Source organism: Branchiostoma lanceolatum, chromosome 11, assembly GCF_035083965.1.
Source record: "Branchiostoma lanceolatum isolate klBraLanc5 chromosome 11, klBraLanc5.hap2, whole genome shotgun sequence".
In the NCBI taxonomy this organism is placed as follows: domain Eukaryota; kingdom Metazoa; phylum Chordata; class Leptocardii; order Amphioxiformes; family Branchiostomatidae; genus Branchiostoma; species Branchiostoma lanceolatum.
The window spans coordinates 4,134,358-4,156,240 of NC_089732.1; the positions used below are offsets into that span (position 1 = coordinate 4,134,358).

General features: G+C 41.1%; 3 protein-coding genes across 3 annotated transcripts; all 3 read left to right on the top strand.

Moving 5' to 3' along the window:
* Positions 1–502: 502 nt before the first annotated feature.
* On the top strand, positions 503–12,278 carry LOC136444393 (RING finger protein 11-like). The gene is made up of 3 exons (XM_066441926.1): positions 503–775; positions 7,644–7,792; positions 8,392–12,278. Exons 1-3 carry the CDS (start codon positions 659–661, stop codon positions 8,561–8,563), a joined length of 438 nt encoding a protein of 145 aa, XP_066298023.1. The 5' UTR covers positions 503–658; the 3' UTR covers positions 8,564–12,278.
* An 817-nt stretch (positions 12,279–13,095) lies between these two features.
* On the top strand, positions 13,096–16,389 carry LOC136444943 (uncharacterized). Its single transcript, XM_066442728.1, has 3 exons — positions 13,096–13,187; positions 14,044–14,342; positions 14,749–16,389. Exons 2-3 carry the CDS (start codon positions 14,055–14,057, stop codon positions 15,505–15,507), a joined length of 1,047 nt encoding a protein of 348 aa, XP_066298825.1. The 5' UTR covers positions 13,096–13,187; positions 14,044–14,054; the 3' UTR covers positions 15,508–16,389.
* A 468-nt stretch (positions 16,390–16,857) lies between these two features.
* LOC136444942 (uncharacterized) lies at positions 16,858–20,128 on the top strand. The gene is made up of 4 exons (XM_066442727.1): positions 16,858–16,944; positions 17,329–17,453; positions 17,788–17,961; positions 18,232–20,128. The coding sequence occupies exons 2-4, from the start codon at positions 17,340–17,342 to the stop codon at positions 19,102–19,104; spliced, it is 1,161 nt and encodes a 386-aa protein (XP_066298824.1). The 5' UTR covers positions 16,858–16,944; positions 17,329–17,339; the 3' UTR covers positions 19,105–20,128.
* The last annotated feature ends 1,755 nt before the right edge of the window (positions 20,129–21,883 follow it).

The window sequence follows — 21,883 nt, forward strand, 5'->3', positions numbered from 1 at the left end:
ACAGTATTGTTCATCATCACTTTCTTTCATTACCGGTAGATCAAATAGATTTTATTCTGAAGCCAACATGTACGTACTTTCCAACACAAAATTTGGACTTACCCAAACTTTTGACAATATTTGTGTCGGAAATTACAGTAAAACTTTGCTTTAGAATGATTTCTACCAACACAGATGGACTTTTCAAGCAAACACACTTTTTATTCCGTCTTTTACGTCAAGTGATTACGTACCCCAGTCCGTGTGACGTCATGTCCAGTCGGCCCCTGTGTTTCCGCACTGCTCCGTCAGCTGGCACCTTTACATCCATCCGCGACAGTGACGCGGCTCATACCCTTTATTTACTTCCGCGTTTTCCTTTCCCTTCGTATATTTTCGCCTCTGCAAACCTCTCTACGTCGCGGATAGCTATAGATTATGCTGATGATTTAATTCATTGAGTGAATTGTCTGGAAAAATCGGTTTTCGATAAAAGAAATATCATATCGCGGACTACGTTGTACCGCGCACGTATATTCCAGCAGAAAATCGGCAGTGCGGCCATGTTTTGGTGATTGGTCTAGCAGCAGTATCAGCCACAGGACCGGGAAGAAGCTTCTTTGTGTCAAGATTTCTCCGTTTTTAAGACGTCTTACCAATGCCCCGGTAAAGACTTAAGATGGGGAATTGCCTTAAGACGCCTACAGCGGATGACATCTCGCTCCTGCACGAAGGAAGGGCTGGAAGCGAGACGGGGGACAGCTCCGAAAACCTCGGACCGCCGCCACCGTACCAGGTCGGTTATACATTCTCAAGGAAATGTTATCGTTTTACTTTCCTTCCTACCGCGACATAACATGATACCAACTCATGTCTAACACAATGTGTACTATCCCTTGAAAGCTTTGGTAGATTTGTTTCTAAATATCCTAGAATGTTGTCGTGTTTGGGGATTTTTATTCGTCCCCTTTGTGTTGGCCCTTATCAAAACAACCATCGTCATCATATGATGAAACGACACACGACAGAATATCCCCCCAGCCGTACTTCCTTTTCGTAGAACTAGGCTTACAGACGTTTGGAAATCGTCCTTGTTTCCTTTCTCTGATGGCTTCCGTCGTGTCTAGCCGTCTGAGAGCGCCTGTGAAGTTTTAATAAGGCGTTTGTAACGCTAAGTAGTAAGAAAACAATTTGTCGCTGGCCTTTGTTGACTTGATGTCTGGGTATTGTTCTAGTTTTCACGACAGGGTCCCAAAAAATAGATACACAAAAACTCGCCATTCTCAAGTTAGCATTTGAAAGAGAAGAATCGCTACGTGCACACGGAAACGTTTTCAATGGCTACGTTTTTTACATACAGCTGTAGATGCAAATGATCTTTCAAGTTTGCAGCTAGAAGTATTATGTTGCTGTGTTAGCCCTGGGGTCAAAATCCACATTAAATAAGGAACAGGGGATGTTGCCCCTTCTTGATACAGGAACAGGTACTTTGTCATATAGAATTAACTTTCTTTGTGTGATTTCTAAATCTTCCCTGGCCAATTTTGCAGTAATTAAGATAACCGGATGAATTATGTTTCTATAGTACGGTAGTATCATGAAGACCTTCATCTAAACCAATTTCTCCCATATGGTAATTCACTATGCTATAAACTGAATTCTATTGTTTTCATCATATCTTAAAAGAATGCTGTATCTGCTATTTTTGGGGGACATGCGATGTAAAACGACCTCGAGTCCCAGTGCTAGTGGTTTAGCCAAATATAACCTAGATAGTTGTCCTTTCGCTTTGTATATGTCAGAGTTGGATCGGAGCACTTGGAAAAAGGGCACATAACGGTCAAAGGTCAAATAAAGCTGTTGAACCTTTGTTTTGTTGATTTAACCTCCTTGGTTTAAACCAATTCCTGCTGAGAACAATTTCTAGTACCGGTAGTACAACATTGGTTTGTGGAAGAACCCAAGAACCCAAATAACTGTACAGAAGTATCAAGCATTACTTCTTTTCTTTTAGACATCACGATACCAACAAATTAAATTGGAGTTGCCTAAAACAAAGATTCCATGATTATATCCCTGCATTGATTTTTACCGGTATGAACGATTCTTATCACTTAATTTGGTATGACCAAAGCCAGCAGTTACCGGTACGGTCCAGATTTCCCGATTCTGTCTGTGCCAGCTGCAATTTCCAACTCTGCGTCACCGGTGGACGATGGAAATCGCTAATTTGATTATTGGCAGAACCTTCAAAGTTAGATTAACCAACTTGTATGAAAGAGTGATCAAAATAATTGCGATGATGTGGAAGAACGTGTAATTGGAAAAATTGTGCATGCTTATAAGATTCCTGGAGGGATATTTATCGGTTGGTTGGTCAGTCATTTAATTGTTTCATTGCTCAGCAAACTGAATAACATTAAAAGTTGCAATGTTTTGATAATATCTTTCTACTAAGAAACAAGTAACAAAATTTTAGCAAAAGAAATAATCACCATTTGTGAGTTCAGGCTGATTTCTCATTCCTGCTAGCACTCCTCAGCAGGTATTGTCTACCTCCCAGGTGCTGTCTATTGTTATGTAATGACTTTTTAAAAAGTATGGCATAGAATTCATTAGCATTGTTAATAAGGAAAGACATATATATCTTGGTATTTTGTAGTACCTATGAACTTGCCATACATTGTACCTGTTTAAATTGTTGTGCAATAAAGTTTGATTGATTGATTGATTGCAAACTGTGCCATTGAAATGGCCAAAAGTCAAATAGATTATTTTCAATGACATACAAGACAGAGCTTATCCTGTATGCCGGAATGACATTGCCCGTCTCTGTTAACGTTGTCGATGTCAGGATTTGTATCTCTAGAACTAAGTGGGTGCAATGACTTACCGTAACCCAATTTTCTGACACTGTAGTAGTAGTGCTCATCATAAAATAGCTCAGCCTGCTGCATTATCAACAAAATTATATTTAATAGTTAGTTTAGCAATGCGATTCTTGTATTTTCTGTGCACAAGCAATAAACCATGTCATGAAGTGCATAACAGAGGTTTTGCACTTTGAGTTCGCCTGGTAGCCAAGTCCTGCACAGGCCAGCTTTTGGGGTCCAACTCCCTTGGGCAAACTTTGCCTAGTTCCCCCTAAGGTTAGCTGTTGACTAGGTGACTGTTGAGACTTTCAATTTATTGATTTGATTTTAATCTAAGCCACCCCAAGCTGGGGCATTCTCCTACTTTCATTATGGTGATTGAATCCACATAACATCTACTAACATAAGTCCACCATGGTACATAATTCCGCCACCCAAAAGGATGTGTACAAGCAGATCTCCAACCCAATGTCCGCTTGTATAATGCGCCCCTGTATATCTAAACTGTGCATACCGGGGCGGTGCTGTACTAGAGATCTCTCAAACACACTGATTTTCAAAGTGGCAGATTTCTGTAAACCGGCGGATTAATGTTCATGGAGGTCAGATGATTTGTTAAAAGTATAGTGTCTGGCTCTCCTCAAACACTGACAGTTGATGTCCCTCCCAAACCACATGAAAGTTTAATAATGGGTTTTAACAGAACACTGAAGGCTAGACGGAGATTAGCACCCCAGATCGACCTTGCTTACCGAGATATCAACCACTAGACTAGACCACAGCATGCGTCTTGTTGGACATGAAATATTAAGATGAAAGTCGGTAAAAAATGTCACCAGCAATAAGTGACCACAAATCCAGTCCCCAGGGACTATTAGTACTTCTGTCATTTAAGGCTTTCACAGGGATGTCATACAGTATTATTTATAGATTGTACACAGTCAAAACTGCCCAAGAAGACCACTCAGGGGACCGATTAAATCTGGTCTATGTAGACAGGTTGTCACTATAGACAGCTGAATTCTTGATGCATGTGTCAATGGGAAAAATTATCTAAGGGACTGACAAAAGGTGACCACATCAACCTAGTGGTCCTTATGTACAGGTTGTCACTTGTACACGTTTGACTTATCATAGAATCTTCTAGAGAGAAAAAATATGTCAGGACTTTGTAAACCACAGAAAACCATACCATGTTTGTACCAGTAGGGGTTGTTTAATCCAAGCCAGTAAATGTCAGGAATGTATGTCTGTGCCTTGAATACTTATGAAGATCATAAATAAGAATGTATGGTACAAAACGTCTAGACAGCTGCATTTTTCCCCAGGGTGAATCAAGCCACCGTTCTGAGTCACTCCTGGGACAAGCTGATGTCATTAGAATTCTGCCAACGTCATGGTGATGATGTCAGGTTCTGTTGCCATGGCAACAGGGTTGTCGTGGTAACATAGGTACTTGTCATTCTACCAGTTGTCTACATTATAAGTACATAGCAGGGTCACTGAACTTATTGTGTGTCAAAGGCTCAAGTCATTGTGCCTGTTATATATTTAGCAACTCTTGGTTGAAAGTTATTTAGAAAGTGCACAAACATTTGACATGGCAGCAGTTCAAAGTTCACCTTAAAACATTTATAGCACTTTTTGACTGAAATCTTGTGTTAGCCTCCGAAACAGAATAAGCCCTCAAATTCCTTATTCCAAGAACAAGATAAATCTCAGGAGAAGAAGTCAAATGAGAATTCTCTTATTTTATGGGCATAAGTATGATGCATGATACAAAAGTTTAACTTTAAGTGACCATTAGAAGATACGTTTGTTAATGTTAATTATCCAGGTCAGCAATAGAGTAATATGTTTTAATCGTTACTCAGACGTTTCGGGTGTCCGTCACTGACAAAGGGCGGTCGGACTGACACCGGAAACGTCTGAGTTTCACTGTATTTTTCCAGTGGTAACGATTAAATCATATTACTCGACTATTAGAAGAGTTTGGTGAGATTTAAGCCAATATACAAGTTCAGTGTTCATGGTGCCAATCACAAAGAGCTACAGTCAAACCAGGTACAAGTGACCACTTCTTCACATAAGGACCACCTGGCCAATGTTTTGGTGGTCCCTCAGATAACTTTTCTCACTGACAAAAGCATTAAGAATCCTGTCTATAGTGACCACCTGTCCACATAGACCAGATTTTATCGGGTCCCCTGAGTGGTCCTCTTGCGCAGTTACGACTGTATATGTTATAATGAACCAGTTTACATCTATCTCTCCTTGTCACAGCCAATAAAAGATAAACCTTGTAAATGAAATTGGATCTTGGTATTTCCATTTTATCTCTTACTAACCATCCTTGCCATGTTGCAGAAATCCCTTAGTTATAAGATAGCAGTTTCGACTGTATACAAATAAATGTTGTAATGAACAAGTTTATATCCATCCGTCCTTGTCATTGCCGGTGAAATATAAGCCTGAAATTGGATCTTGATACTTTCATTCTATCTCTAACTAACTTATCAGTCACATCCTTGCCAATGGCATGTTGCAGAAATCCCTTGAGTTAAGATAGCCGTTTCAACTGTATAGTGTATACAAATGTATGTCGTAATGAACCAGTTTACATCCATCAATCCCTGTCACAGCTAGTGAAAGATTAACCTTATATTAATGAAATTGGATCTTAATACTTCTTAGTAGTAGTACTTCCATTTTATCTCTAACTTACCATCAGTCGCATTCTTGTCATGTTGCAGGAATCCCATATAACTTATATAACTTTTGACTGTATACAAATGAATGTTGTAATAAACCAGTTTACATCCATCCATCCTTGTCATTGCCAGTGAAATATAAGCCTGAAATTGGATCGTACTTTCATTTTATCTCTAACCAACTATCAGTCACATCCGTGCCATGTTGCAGAAATCCCTGGTGAGCCCCATGTTATGTGTGTGAGGAGTCCTGAATGCTTACACACATTTCTGGTGCCCATAATCAGAGCATGTCTGTTCTGTGTCTGTCACTCAGTGGTGCACAAGGCCAGGCTACTTTGGTTAAGCTCTAGATAAGCTTCTCTGGTTCTTAGTCTTGATCCCTTACAGGAGGGTCTGAATGGGGGGTCCCGACAACGCTAAAATCAAGGAAGGTGATTGCGCAAAATTTGGTCGTCTCACTGCAAATCATGTGACTAAAATGGCGTTCCCTATGACTTACGGGAAATAGAAATAGGCTGCCTACGCTTAACGGAAAAGAACATGCAGGCCTATCCAGCAGGGCTGTCTCCAGGACACATCCCTCAATCCTGGGACAGAAATTTGCTTCATGAGGCCGGACAAAAATGTCACCACGTCCGTAAAAAAATCTGAATTTCATGACAATTGCGGTGTGGGAAGGATTTTAGCATAACTATTTTTTTGATAACTTTTATTAGCTTTGTAATTATGTATTTACAGTATGCATACAAGTAGAATTGTTATATGTTCATATCTTGATGCCACATCCTGTTCAAACAGTCTACATGACATGTATGTCAGCTGTAAGGGCTGCAATAGGCACTGGCTACATGTAGTTGAGCAGCCTTAATGTTCCGTCCAGTACGATTTGGTTAGATAATGGTTAGATATGTTCAGATGATACACACAGTCATCATTCCGCAGTAATTACTTAGACTGATAGACCCAATTTAACAATCTATAACTTCAATCATTGGTATGATTACGATCTGTTGCCAAGCAACCCGTCCTTCTGTCCATGGCCATAAGATAATCTGTTCTGATTCGTCTGCTAGTTACTACAAGGTTACTTACAATGGGGCATGATAGCGTTATTGCAAAATTGCGGGGATACTATCATTATTATAGACTTAGAAAGAGACAGTTGTGAAATTGTCTTTCCAAGAGGCTGAGTTGTACATGTAAGTAAGGCCACACCAATTCAATTTCTGGGTTAACAGATTTTTTTAAAGATCAACATGAAAACAGAATCGAAGAAGAAAGTTTGTACTTTGGTGCACACAGTTTCAGGGGGTGAACAGGGTCAGGTGCAAGTTTTCACCCCAGCCTTCTGTTTTAATGATGTCCTCGTGCTTAGATTTTAAAAAAATCGGTTAACCAAGAAATTAGATTGGTATGGCCTAATACTGATGTTGTGGAGGCTCTGGAATTATCTGTGAAGGGTTTGCTGGATGCTTCAGTGACCAGTATTTATCAAGTTTGCCTAATAGTGTTATACAAAATTGCAGAGGGTGTAAAAGAAATCCCACAGGCATGCCAGCTTGGCTTTGGATCAGTTTCTGCGGACAAATGCTGGTCCATATCTTTCAATGTGTCTTGTAAATAGTACAGAAGCATATCGAATTCATTATTATGCATGGTATGTTCGTGTATTTCTGTGGAAACTATGATATAGTGCATCTGTTCCAGCAATGTGGCTGATTCAGCCAACTCTAGTCTAGTCTAAAGTAAAGCTTACAGGATGCTAGACATTCTTATCTTTTGGGCCTGTAAGAATAATCACCAATATACCACCAAACCCATCGGTTGATTGACAGATAAATGGATAGATATATTGATTGATTAATTTCATCTTCAGCAGCTGTAGGAAGAAGTAGCTATCTACTACCTGATCGTAACGCAACTTATCCAGCCGCTTTAGCAACTTTTAAGTTGGACTGTGTATTTTATTACCTAAATGTCTAGCCTCCATCAATGCAATGCATGAATTGGTTGGTTGGTTGATTGATTGACTGACTGATTGATTGATTGACTGATTGATTGATTATCTTTCCTACAGGAAGAAGCGCCCATCTACCACCCAACCCCGAACACGGCGCGCCCTGTGACCCAGCTGACAGAGGATGAGCAGATCAGGATAGCTCAGAGGCTTGGGCTGATCCAACACCTGCCTTCAGGGGTGTACGACGGATCCAAGAAGGGCAGAGAGTGAGTAAAATATGTGAAGTATCATTTATAAAGGTTGATTATGCTGGTAAGTAACATGAATGATTAGAACAGAAGATGAGCAGGTCAGGATAGCTCAGAGGGTGGGGCTGATACAACACCTGCCGTCAGGGGTGTACGACGGATCCAAGAAGGGCAGAGAGTGAGTAGAATTAGCTTCACATTGGGCCCCCTGGTAGCTTCCTTTGAAACTGCAGCTGTGAAACATGTGTACATTGGTGCACATAGTTTTAGGGTATGAATGTAGTCAGATTCAAGGTTTTCAAGACATCTCACACAGCATCCGCTGTCTTTTATCAGTGACTGAAACGAGTTGCTTGAGTAACTTTTGCATTTACATCTTATGACTTGGGTGTCTAATCTTCATCGACAAATCCTGCAAGATGTTTCTTAATCTTTCCCTCTTCTTTTGTCCCCCTCAGATGCGTGATCTGTATGAAATACTTTGTGATCGGCCACCCCATCATGGCTGCTGCCCTGCTGCCTTACTAACTCAATATAAGCCCTTATAATTCTATAAACATTATTATTAGTAGTATAATGATATATTTTGATTATCATTCTTTTTCACCTTCCCTCAGGTGCGTGATCTGTATGAACGACTTTGTGATCGGGGACCCCATCAGGCTGCTGCCCTGCTGCCACATCTACCACAAGGACTGTATAGACGACTGGTTGATGCGCTCCTTCACATGCCCCTCCTGCATGGAGCCCGTCGACGCTGCCTTGCTAACTACATATCAAACTAATTAACAAGAGGAATTAATTGATTGATTAATGTTAAACGTATAGGTCAGGCTTGGGCAGTTTGTTTTCGTGGTTCTCTGATTTTGAAAATCGGTGATGAAGTGGAGGAATGACAGTGAAAGCAGAGCCTTAGAAGGAAGTTTGTATTTTTTGGCCCAATCAGATTTATCAAGGGAAAATACTATGTATTGTTTTTTTTTATTGAACACACCTCCAAGTTGGGCATTGCAGATGAAAAGTGAAGAGAAAACTGAGAGAATACACACCCCCTTTTGGGTGTGTTGCAAGCCAGTTGACATGACCAGAAAGACAGTTCCTTTTTGATTGATACTTGCCAAGAACAGGCGGGTTCAAATTTTCCTCACAGGGCTCTGTTTTCATCTAACTTGCTCTCTTCCCTTGTTTTTACATTGAAGTGTCAAAGAACCATGGAAACGAATTGGTGATCGTGAGGCCTGAGATTGTGAAAAGAAATATCCACCACTGGAAGAATGCAGTGCAATAGGGCTGAGAAAGGCAATGAATAACGGTGTATAGCTTGTAAATATTCATCAATGTCAAGGTCATCTGTGGCAGGGTTCCGAGGGCAGGCAGCCATCTTGTATCCCATCATGCACTGTTTCCCACAATGCACCTGGTTGTCTCCAACCACTGTATCCACGCTGTCAGAGGGAGTTATATGTGATTGTGATTTGGAAAAGGAGAATTTTCTCAGAAATGGAGTTGGATACTGTGGGGAAATAAGTGATGATCATATATGGGATGTGTTTTCCCCATAACCCAGTTAATGTATATTATGTAAAACTTGCTGCTTCGTGAGAGAGAAAATGTATCTAAAACCTTTAGGATTGGTGGCTGACAAAAAAAATCATATTTTTTTTTGGTTTTTCAGTATATACAGTGTTTGGGTGTAACGAAGATTGTATGGAAAAGTTTCTCAAACCAGTTAACATCTAGTATTATGTTGTGTGTTTGTTAACAGAGCCATATGCAGCTTTGTTGGTTAATGGAAAAATTAAGGGCTTCTTTTCTTTTGTTTCTTGACATAGAAATATTACTAGAAAAAATTTGATTATGGACACATAGGAGTTATTTGGTATTACTCAAATATCATGCAGATGCTGATATGATCATTGATTTATTCATTTAAAAACAAATGTAAGGAAAAAATGCATGCAATTCGTTTTCAGTGAGAAAAAAGTAGCTGGACTACCTTTTTATGTGCTTAGCAGAGTGACATTGCTAGCATAGGGACCTTACTTGGTTAACTAAGAACTACTAAGTGCTTTAGGAGTGTTATGTTACTTACAAGTGTCTAAGATTTGTAGACATCTATATTACATGGAATTTGGAATTAACAACAGGAACATATGGATCAAATCGAATGGAAAATCGTGAAAATGATTGTTGATATCGTAATCATATTTACAAAATTTGGAACTAAAGTACGGATCAAGAATACATAATTGTGTATGTATATGTAGGCTAGAGTTGGTTAATTGGTACAAGCAGGTATGGTGAAGTGACTTTTTATTGCAAATTTTTGAAAAATTATGAGAAAAAAAAACAAATTGTGTGATCCTTTTCAGCTGTGAAGAAACAAGAAAGATGAAAAAATTAAAAGACAACACTAAATGTTAACCAATTTGAAAAGAAAAATACTCTTTCAGAAAAGCTGAATTGTATGGAAAGATATTGTCTTGCCATACTGGTTAAAAAATGCACCCTTCCATGAACATGTATGGGTAAATTAACTGTTTGGATGTCATCCACATAATACATACCACATAAGGTGACCATCCAATCCTTCCAATAGCAGAATGTACCCAGAACATAATGAAATGTCACCAGAACATATTACAAAGAATATGGTAAAATAACAATTTTCAGTGTCTTGAAATTAAGCTTGTATTTGGTCGGTTTCGCAGCATGAAGTTCACACCTTATAAGCAAGATACACTGTGACAAGTTGTTCAGCGTGATATAACCAGCTGCTGCCACGTGCCTGCTAAAGCTGGCATGTTACGCAAAATATTGTTGATTGACACAGGGATACATCGGTGACATTAACTGCTATTGCTAACTGGCCTATAACTGTTGTGAAGATATAACAAGAAATATAACCAAAAAAATTCAGCACCCCTTTGAACTTGAATGGTACATTCTTCATGGAGATCCATGTGCATACAAAGTGTATATCTGTAAATATGTGCAAATCAGCCTATTTTGCAAGCAGGTATGTTACCATAGAGGTGTTGAAAGTTGAAGAGATGCATCTACTCACTGGTGATAGCTGTATAATGTACTAGATTGAAATGGTCAACTGTACTAAAGGGGTATGCCCTAAAGTGCACACATGTAGAATGTTATTTGTCTCTAAGCAGATGACTCAGGCTGATTTATTTTGTTGGTTTTTGGCTGTGGTTTCTGCGTTTCTACATCTATTTCAAGTGGTACTTGCTCTCTTCCGCTAGCTGAAAATGTTCTCATTTTGTGACAAAGAAAAAATGACTGTGATGAAAGGGAAGAGGTTTTGTCTATTACTTCTAAGTAAAAGAGTCAAAACTGATATTTTGATGGTACATGTACTCAAACTGTAAAGAAATATACCACCATCTTCCCATAGATGCTAATAACAAATTATTACAAAATGTTCATTTGTTTCAGAAGGGTCTCTTAGCCTGTATCTTATGAGCTTAGTTATGCTTAATTTTCAACTGTCTTCTTTGTCAATATTGTGTGAAACTCTATGGGAAAGAAATCTCTTATAAGCCCATTCACAGTTCCAATTACACATGTGCAGTGTCAAAGGTGAAGGCCCCGGGCTTGTAAACAGTACTCGTCTCGACATTGTCTAGATTTGCATCACAACGTCCCGACATGTTTTGTCTCAGGGTCAGGGGCCTTTAACTTTAACACTGTACATGGCGTAGTCGGCATCGCGAATGGGCTTTAGTGTTGAACAGAAATGATGAGGCCTTGAATGTGTTTCTGATTTCCATGCAGTATTTGATGGGTTATATCATTGGTAAAATCAATAGGATGATACAGAAGGGAGCATTAGCACAATTACTTATTATCGGCTGTATCCTGTAATGGTGTGGAAACATTTGATAGATGTCTTACACCCTCTTCCACTAAATGCTGCGGCCACTGAGTGACCAAAGATTTGATAGAATGTCAATCAGGTCCACAAATCATTTTGTCGTTTGTTGACATTCGTTTGTCGAATCAGTTTCATCCGTTGACAAATCATTTAACAGATTCCATTTCAGATTTCAACGAATTTCATGGAACAAATTTTCTGAACTTTTGTATGGCTTGTTGTCTTTTAAATCATCCTTTTACGTCTTGTATCATATTCCAATTATGAAATCAAGGATCGCAGAAATCCAATTTTGGTCGCTTTACAATCGCTCAGTAATCGTCGTTCAGTGGAAAGAGGACTTTAGTACATGTGCTTGCCTGGAAAAAACCTATCAGATATTATGTAAAACAAATTTTACAACTTCCTACGATCTTCACCATGAGGGTTGCATGCATGTGACAGATGTTGTATTAAATGACAGGCATGCAAGCAATGATATTGTATTTAAGGACAAAGGTGTTTCTATTTGTAAAAGGTTTGTTTGTGGCTTACATCATATATAAATACAAACTACAGAGACTTATGTTATTTTCCATATTCCCGTTGGCCATCAATAAAAGTATCAAAACACTCTTTCTTTCTGGTGTTTTTTCTTTTCTTTTTTTTCAACGGGGCAGAGCCTTCTTTATATTAAGGCCTGGCTGAAATTTGCCAGTCTATGAATCTCTTCCATAGGGAAAGTTTTATTGTTTGTTCTTGATCTGCTATGGTAATGAGTTTTTGGCTCAGATAGCTCTTGGGATCCACAACTAGCACAATAGCTATTCTTCCTGTGGTCCTTAACAAAACATACACACATCAATACAACATTAAGCAACACTGTTCCGCAATACATTAACACACGATAACATTAACACACGATAAAAAAGTTTGAAGATAACAGTGATACAGGTTTGGGCCCCTAGCAGCTGCGGGGGCGATTTCAGTTTGAGACTTTGAAAGTTTGGCCTCCAAAATGTATCTTGCAATTGCAAAGATTCCATAAAGATATACATCTTGTAGTTTGTATATACATGTATTACTCGGAGGGTCATAAAGACATGCCGGGATTTTCTAAACTTTGCGCTGTGTTGTACAGCCGTTGGAAGTATTCTTGGTAAATTCCCTCAGAAACATACTTATTTTTTCCATTTATGTCAAACTCCGTTTTTGTGTCGCCCATTCTGTTGACCTTGGGTAACCTAACCTCACGTCGCCAGAACCTAATGCGTATACGGCAATTAGCCTGCCGAATTTCTTTTCTTCTCTTTGGTCAACGTTGCATCGGAGTAACAGCCGTTACATATGTCTTTGGACACAACTAGATGAACCTCTATGCGAGATATTAACCTAAATACGCGAACACGACCTTAAACGCTTGCGTTCTGGCGACGTGCTCACGCGTACAGGTGCGTTGTGACCTTTGAACTCACCTGTACGTATACGTTTTACTCCCGGAAGTAACTTAAGGCTGGCGGATTTCTCACCTGCGTATGCTGCAAGGTAAGAGTCTTGTCTCTTTATCTGCAGTTTCGAAGGTCAACGTTTATTCCTAGGGCAACTTATCGTCCCTAGAATTTTACTAATTGTGATTACCTACCCTGAGTTACAATTATGAAACGTCAAAAATATCTTAAGGATTCCATGATGCAGTCAAAGTCTACTAGCAGTATTTCTGTCTAGTTTCGGTCTGTTTCGTGTTATTACACTTAACCTTTTGCCTGCTCTGGAAATTCTAAAACACGGTCACATGGTATCATTTTCTTAAGATCGCCTGTAAACTTAAGGTCTTTCAAGGCACCATTAAAGATTAGTCTAGTAATATTCAAGAACGTTTAAAGCAAACCGTAAACATTCGTGAATTAGTCAGACTTCGAGCTTCCATTCTAAAGTACCCATTGTCTTTCCGTGTTTCTTACTATTAAACTCGGTATCAATATTACTGAATTCTTCATTATTCCTTACATCCACAAACAACCTTGTAAAGACTGATAACACACATAGAAAATAGTTTTGTTAATATGAATTTCCCGTCAATACAAAGCAGGGTTGGCTTTATCGGTCCCGATACTTTCGCCATCATCATTGAAGATTACAAACATATGTATTGTTCATACCATGTACTGTACTATATAAGAATCACTGTTTAACGGGATTGTATTTGACAAGTTACGTACACATTGGTGTGCTAGCTAACATTTAACAATGATATGTTTTTAAACCTTTTCCAAAACGTATACAGTTGCTTGAGTAACTTTCGCATTCAACGGTGTATCTTATTATGGATGTCTAACGTTAACCTTCATCGATGTTTCTCGACTGCAGCTGCATTAATTGACGGTACACTTGCTTTTTCCAGACTAGCCCGTCATGGCAGACAAGCCCATGTCCGAAAACCATCGAGAACTTCTCAAGAAAAAATACGTCCCGCTGACTCGTGACCTGCACGCCAATCACGTGATCCCGTACCTGTACCAGGAGGGCGTCCTGACGGAGGAGATGAAAGAGAGGCTGGACGCCATTCCTGACGAGATGAGGCACAAGAAGTCCCGACTACTTCTCGACCTGTTACCAACACGGGGGGACAAGGCCTTCGGGGTCTTCAGGACGGCGTTGGACGAGAATGGCTTCGATTTTCTGGCCAAGCTTCTCGACGGGGTACTACATGTAGTACTTGTTATATTGGCTGGAATTTTCAACATACTGTACATTTAGTAATAATCTTCCAATCTATGTTATTTATGGCTTGTTTACCTCAAGGATGTGTTGGTCAACAAAGAAATACTTCAAGCATGTACACGCCAGTATTACTTATTCTCCAAGCAGAGGCTTCGATCGAGAGGGGTAGTTTTGTCCCGAACAAAAGCCTCTGCTTGGAGAATAAGTATTACTGTGTATATTTGATTTGCTAATTTTAGCCCTCGATTTCATCATGAAGTCCTGCAAATTGATGCTGTGTTTGCTGTGTTTGTTTTGTTTGTTTTTGTTTGTTTGCTTGCTTGCTTGTGTTTGTTTGTGTGCTAAAGACACAAAGCAAATGACGATGACTTTCGTTTCAATACAGCCTCCACCGTCAGAACCGCCCAAAAATGCCGAGAGTGCCGCGTCAGTGGTTACATCTGAAGAAGTTCCGGACGGACCTCTGAAATGGCTTCGTCTGAAACTACAACCCTACAAAGACTCCTCCTCTTCGGCAAAGAAGATGATAAAAGGTTATGAAGCCATAGAGTCGGGGGCAAAGATCCTCATCGACAGTGAATACAAGGAATCGGATGGCGTTGTGAAGATAGTAGAGGGACTCATGCACCAAGAGCGCCTCAATCCTAAAAGTTTTAAACGCATTCTCTACGATACCAACCATCTAAACTTAAACCAGGAACGCCTAAGTAAGCTTTTGACCGGCCAGCAAGACGAAAGCCCTGCCTACAGTTCCTGCTTGCTCCTCCAGGCGGCGCCCTTATTCGTTGACGAGAATCGAGCTGCAAGGATGAGGAAGATCGTGGAAGTCGTCCTGAAGAGAGGGGAGGAGGACCCTCTTCACAAATACCTCCACCACGTCTACTGCATGCTGGGCGGCACTATTCTAGAGATGAACTATGACCACCCCTCTCCTGCCCTACCAGCTTGCACCAGCGCTCTGACGTACAAGCAGGACTACGCCTTAGCTATACACCTAGCGGCAAGAGTGTTCCATGGTTCTCTCTCCGCAGGACGCCATCCAACAGTTCTACCGCTACCTGCAGCTCGCCCCTCCGCGCGACAAGCGGGTCCACTGGGCGCACTACTTTCTGGCGATCCTGTACAGTCGGCAGTCGGAGCCTGAGAAGGCGGAGGATCACTACAAGCAGGCCATGGAAGAGGAGAAAAAACTGCTCCCTACGTTTAGTGTTGGATGGGCGAGGGAGAAGGCGCAGGAAGTCTTACCAGAAGTGTCAACTAAGTGACGTGTCAACGTAAAACTGACTTTTTAAGTGCCTTTCTTTTATAAAAGTTCCAGTAGGGAAAGTACGAGAGCATGTGCCCGCTGTTGTGTCATAAATAAATGGCTATATTACGAATAAAAAGATAATCATTCAACATGCTTCACTGGCTAAGCTGAACTAAGCTAAATCACTCTTGTGGAGGCAAAATGAGATTAAACTAACGTAAAAATGCATTTAATTTGTCATTCAGAAAATATTTTAAAACAAATCTGAGATAGCTTTATCGCAAGCATCAATTGCAAATGACATTGTAGAAATACTTAACTTTGATTCATGTTGTAATCCAGAGAAACGCAAAGTGTTATTCAAGAAGAATACCTTTAGCTATCTACCATTGTTCTAATTCTAACAATATTGTCTTAATTTTTTATGTACAGATGTTGAATTAACATGAAGTGGAAAAAATGTGAGTGTTAACTAAATTATAATTATAAGAATGCCATTATTATTCCGAACTCATGTTGCTTAGAATTATCATATCCGTCGCTATAGACTGATAGTGGATTATATAACTGTCAGCGACATACCTCTGTTATCCATGGGTTATTTTTCACAGTGTTTTGACAAGCTTGTCAGTTATCTGATAATGTACGTGTATGTGAATGATATGCTTCCCAAGCCATAAGCTGCCTTAGCAGGCCTCTACTGGCTGCAGAATTAGATCTTTGCTTCAGCAATTTCTTGCCGACGAAAACGAAAAGCATAAATTCAGTGTGTGTGTACTCTAATGTTATCTTGTTGTTTATGTTCTTTTATTCTGCTGAATAAAGATTGCAAAACATTCTAATGAAATGAATAAATAAATGAATAAATGAATAAAAAACAGTTCACCAGCAAATTACAATATATTTGACTGATGAAGGTTTGTATTTTGATATTCAGAATCAAAGTACTACTATTTTGGACTTTTTTTCTATTGCCGCTTGCTCTGGAATACTTTGCTTTATCGTCTCACCTTTCGTATGTGGCAGCTGAATTACAATGGTAGTTCTGTAAGTTTACGACCTAAAGCTCCGCCATACGGGACCGGCGGACATACGTCCCCCTCCGATAGCACGATGCGACACTTTTCCAGTCGTGTCCAGACCCAAGCGCGAACTCGGGTCGCTGGCTCCACGAAAGTGGAACCCATATGGTGAGAGGCAGAGTGCGTAAACCACTGCACCACAATACCTTGAAGCGAAGTGACCTTTCACCTTTTGAGCAGAACCATGACGTATGCGGAAGTACCTGAGCTTACCTGTTCCGTCGCGTCTTGCACACCTGAGACGTTCAAGGTAAGATTTTATAGCGATTTCTATAAGTACATTTTTGTACGCATATGTACGTTACAAAGCATTTTCTGCTACTCAAGGTCACTAAGCTGGCGTAGGTGTCTACAACTGGAATCAGATTTTGTTCTTAGAGCAGAACAGCAACACTATATTTCGCTCAAAGCTACTATAGTGTATCCATGCATGATCGCCTTCCAAGAAAACAGAGAACAATAACTCGGCTTCGTCTACAATACTTATGACTTTCACCACCTATGTCAGAAAGGTTTTCAACGTGATAACTTTAGAATATAGTCTCTCTTTGGTTAATGTTGCGTGCCCCAAATCTGACGTTCAGAAAGCTACTAGATAATGGCGACTTCGTCGTTTCTCTTTCTTGTATTTCAGGTGGCTTCACCATGGCAGACGTCCCCATGTCGGACAGGCACCGTGACGTCATCCGTAAGAAGTACGTTCCGCTGTCACGTGATCTCAAATCCCAGCACGTACTGAACTACTTGTACCAGGAGAAGGTGGGTAGAAGGTGACAATATACACTGTGTACTCTACATATATATTGCTAGTAACACCCTCAAGTTTAATTCAATGTAGACTCCAATCCTTGTTTCAGCAATCAGCAACACTGAAACGGTCGTAGCTTCAGGTACTTCCCCAGGGCCCCGTCACATTCGTCGCATGGTAGCTTTACGACAGAACATGAGGAACAGTCTATGGACAGTTGTGGGGGTGTCGTACAAGATTCAGTTGTCTTGGGATGGGAAAAGCTGCCATAGCCACGCTGATGATCCTACGACTAAACAACCGTATGACATTTGTGACCATGTCGTCCCGTTGCCTTACGTACAGGTGCTTACTGAGGAGATGATGGAGGATCTAGCCGCCATCCCTGACGAGAGGTGCAGCTACAAGGCCAGGAAACTTCTGGACCTGATCATGACTAGAGGGGACCGGGCATTCGGTGTCTTCAAACAGGCGCTGGAGGAATCCGGTTATGAACATCTTGCTGAGCTTCTGGAAGAGGTTTGTGTGACTTTTCCATTTGTTTTGTTGCTTGTGACAGTCGTAAAAGAACTTACGAAAGTCGCAGTACTTCTGTTGTGTCAATAACGATTACTGTGTTAAGTGTGTATCTGTGTTACTTAATAATCATTACTAGCTTGCGTCGAGCCCCCCTCACAGGTTTAATCAGAATTGCATCAGTGCGTTTGTTGCCTGCTTCACGTAGTTTCAAACTTGTTTGTTTGTTTGTTTTTTGTTTTTAAGAATAACCAGTACTTCAATCCATTGCAGCCTCCGTTGCCCAAACCACTCGTCGAAAGTGGGCAGTATCGCGACAAAGAATCGCCAGGGGTCGCTTCTGAGGAGGTTCCCGAAGGACCGTTGAAATCGCTACGCCTCAGTCTGCAGCCGTACAGGGAGACTATTTCCGCCAAGAAAATCATCGAGGGTTGCAGACTCATGGAGGCGGGAGCTGAAATCCTCAACAACAGCGGTTATACCGACACTGAGGGCTTGAAGAAGGTTGTTGAGGGATTCATGGTACAAGAACGTCTCACTGCGCGCAGCTACGAACGGTTCCTGTACAGCCCTGACCATCTCGGCTTGGACAGGACACGGTTAGCCGAACTCATGACCACACAACTCCACCACAACCCCACCGACAGTACCTGCCTGTTCCTACAGGCAGCGCTGCTACCGTTCGACGACACACGCGTACAGGAGATGAGAAAGGTGGTTGACGTCATTGTAGAGAACGGAGAAGAAGACCCGCTCCACAAATATCTCCACCACGTCTATTGTGTCCTGGGAGATAGCCTCTTAAATCTGTACCGTGACAGTCCATCCTGTGCCTTACCCGCCTTCACAACCGCGTTGATGTACAAGCGGGACTACCCCACAGCGGTGCACCTGTCGGCAGAGTGTTCCATGGTTCTATCCCCGCAGGATGCCATAGAACAGTTCCACCGCTACCTGCAGCTTGCCCCGCCGTGCGACAAGCGGGTCCACTGGGCGCACTACTTTCTGGCGATCCTGTACAGTCGGCAGTCGGAGCCGGAGAAGGCGGAGGAACACTACAGACTGGCTGTAGAGGCGGAGGACAAACGCCTGCCTACGTCCGTGATGGGATGGGCGAAAGAGGTGGCACAGAAGGTGTTCGCTTAGAAAGAGCTGGACAAGTTCATGCTCAGAGAAAGAGCCTGCCATGGTTTTGTTTGTTAATGGGTCTTTTCCTTGTCGATTTCCGACATTGTAGAGATGTAGAGATGATAATGACTTCAAAGAACGGATGACTTGGAACATGGAGAGTACTACTGGCTTCAGGACAGTTTACATCAAAATTCTAAAAGTTCAAAGCTCCAATGGTAAATAGCTAACAGTACTTTGACAATTAAACTTTTATACTTGTACATACATTAGATGAATCAAATATCATATACATGTACGTTCAAGTACAATGCACTATAAGGAGCCATAAAGCCTTTAAACTACCGAGACCGAGTGAACCAAACAAAGTCCGCCAACACATGTACTCAAACCTCAGCATTCTATCAGTCAAGAAATTACTAGCTACTTATTACAAATCACAGGAAAACTCCATATACTCAACCGACAACATATGCACCATGGTCCTCTATCTGTAGATGTGACGAGTACCTGGCAACCTAAAATCATACCTCTTGTTTTTCTATTGTTCATTTTTTGTATCATATTGTATTGTATTGTATTGTAGTTTTATTGTTTATTTGTTGAGGAGCCGGCCCTGTAGAGAAACCAGGTTTCTGCAGTGCCGGCTCCTCACAGATTTGTTTTTAATCTGTAAAGCCGAATAGAAAAATATTTTTAAAAGTCGGTGTGTACCATACGGCACTCCGATTACACACTCAGCACGACCTGGGGCTGTCAGGGTATACTGTCGAAGATAGGTGCTGGAGTGTGACATGAAACAAAAATGAAATGAAAATGACATAGGGATGGTTAATGGAGTACCCATATTTATGTTTTTCTCTCTTCTTCCTCAGTGATGAATAGAATTTGTCGAGGATAATTCTTTTGTGACGCTGGGCTCAAGCGCTCAACTATTGACTTTGATATTTTAGACAACGTCATTAAACAACTAGAATTAAACGTTTACGGTTCTAACATTTGATGACAAAACAGGATGAATATAAACGGTTGTTTTATGATATTTCAGCTACGCAAAATCCTTCGTAGGAGCTAGTCGTGATCAGGTATTCCTTTCTCCTATAACATAGTGTTGACTACAGCTCCAGTGTGACCTGAAGCCAACGCCTGAATGTTTTCGCTCGTCTGTTTTTGCACGTACATAATGAAGTTGCGGCGTCTTGTATGTTCTCAATTGATGGAATCTCTTGAAAGCCAGTGATATGATAACACGTAAAAGGCGTAGAAACATATAGAAATGAAGCATGAAAAAATGTAGTTTAGACAAGACTTTGCTGAGGGTTTTTGTAAAACGCGCCACGTACGTCACCCAACCTTTCACCTTCGACATCGCATAGAGGGTCGCGTTAGCTGACGTCAAAACTGTATATCTCCCTGTCAGACGAGTTCCGGAATCTCCCGACGCTATATTTAGGGTTGGAAACCTTCGTTATCCCCCTGTGACTCGTTTTATCCGACAAAAACAGAAACGGTAGATGTGGTCCGGGTTGAGTCTACACACATACGAGTAGCCACGCCGTTAGCGGAATGTTTGGATGCCGCCGGGAAGTCATTAAGGTTAGTAAAGCCAGCGTCTTTCTCTACATGGGAATTGTGCTTGGATTTCTACTGAGGCGTCCCAGCCTATAAGTATTACATAAATACGACGTTGTTGGTATGGCATCATAGCCATTTGCGTCAGTTTGTGTAAATCTGTCTGTGTGACAAGACAAGGTATGTGTATGAAGGGACAATTCGTTAGATAAGCGGTGAATGAAGATGAAATGTGTTCCAGTAACCGGACGACTCTGGTAGTTTATTTCTAAGCAGGCGTATAGTTTCGTACGTTTTGTGGTTTCGATTTCTACGTCTTTCAACCGTTATGAGTGAAAGTGATCTCAAACCAGTCTAACTCAAATGAACTCAATGAACAGACGAGTTAACCTTCCACTGCCCACGACAGAAATGTGGGTTGTTTTCATAGGACGCTTTGGCGTACAAAATCATGGTACAGTCATCCACTCCTTTTAGCAAACATGCCACTCACAGTGCACTACACTGTGCAAATCATATGCCGTCTTTTAACTTGTGTTGCAGCGGTTTTCACATGGAGCTTTCTTTTCTCGTCCATAATCATGGTACAGACATCCGCCCCTAGCAAACGCTCCACTGAACGTAAATCAACTGGCTGGCTGGCTGTGGAGTATTTTGGTAATCCTTGAGTCCATTCACGGTGCGCACAAGCCGTCTGCTGGGCATGTTTGTCCAACTGCCAGGGCGAATTGTCTCCAAGCAGAGGTTGGTGGAGAAGATTGTGATCATTTTGATAAATGCCTCGTTTTCTGTCGGTACTACATGTAGCTCTCCACCAGTGACCTTTTACTATGGCATACGCCCGTTTTCTAGTACCGGCACTGTGGAGAGTACGTACCGACTACCGACGGAAAACGGGGCGTATGATAAAAGGGTAATAATCTTCTCCACTAACTGCCTTGAGAGTAGTGGCGAACAGAATACAAAATGTGCTCGGGACTTTTTTTGTGTTTTTTTTTTTACTTCGGTTTTTGACAGACAAGGACGACGTGGCACTGCACTCAACTTATTTATAACTTATATCAACAGTGCCATGTACAGATAACAACATACCCATTTTTATTTTTATGCACCTGGGCGAAGTGAGGAAAGTCGTGTAAAGTGCCTTTCCCAAGGGCACAACATCGGTGGCGTCAGGGGGATTCGAACTCAGAACCTCTTGGCTCTGAGTCGAACACCCTGCCGT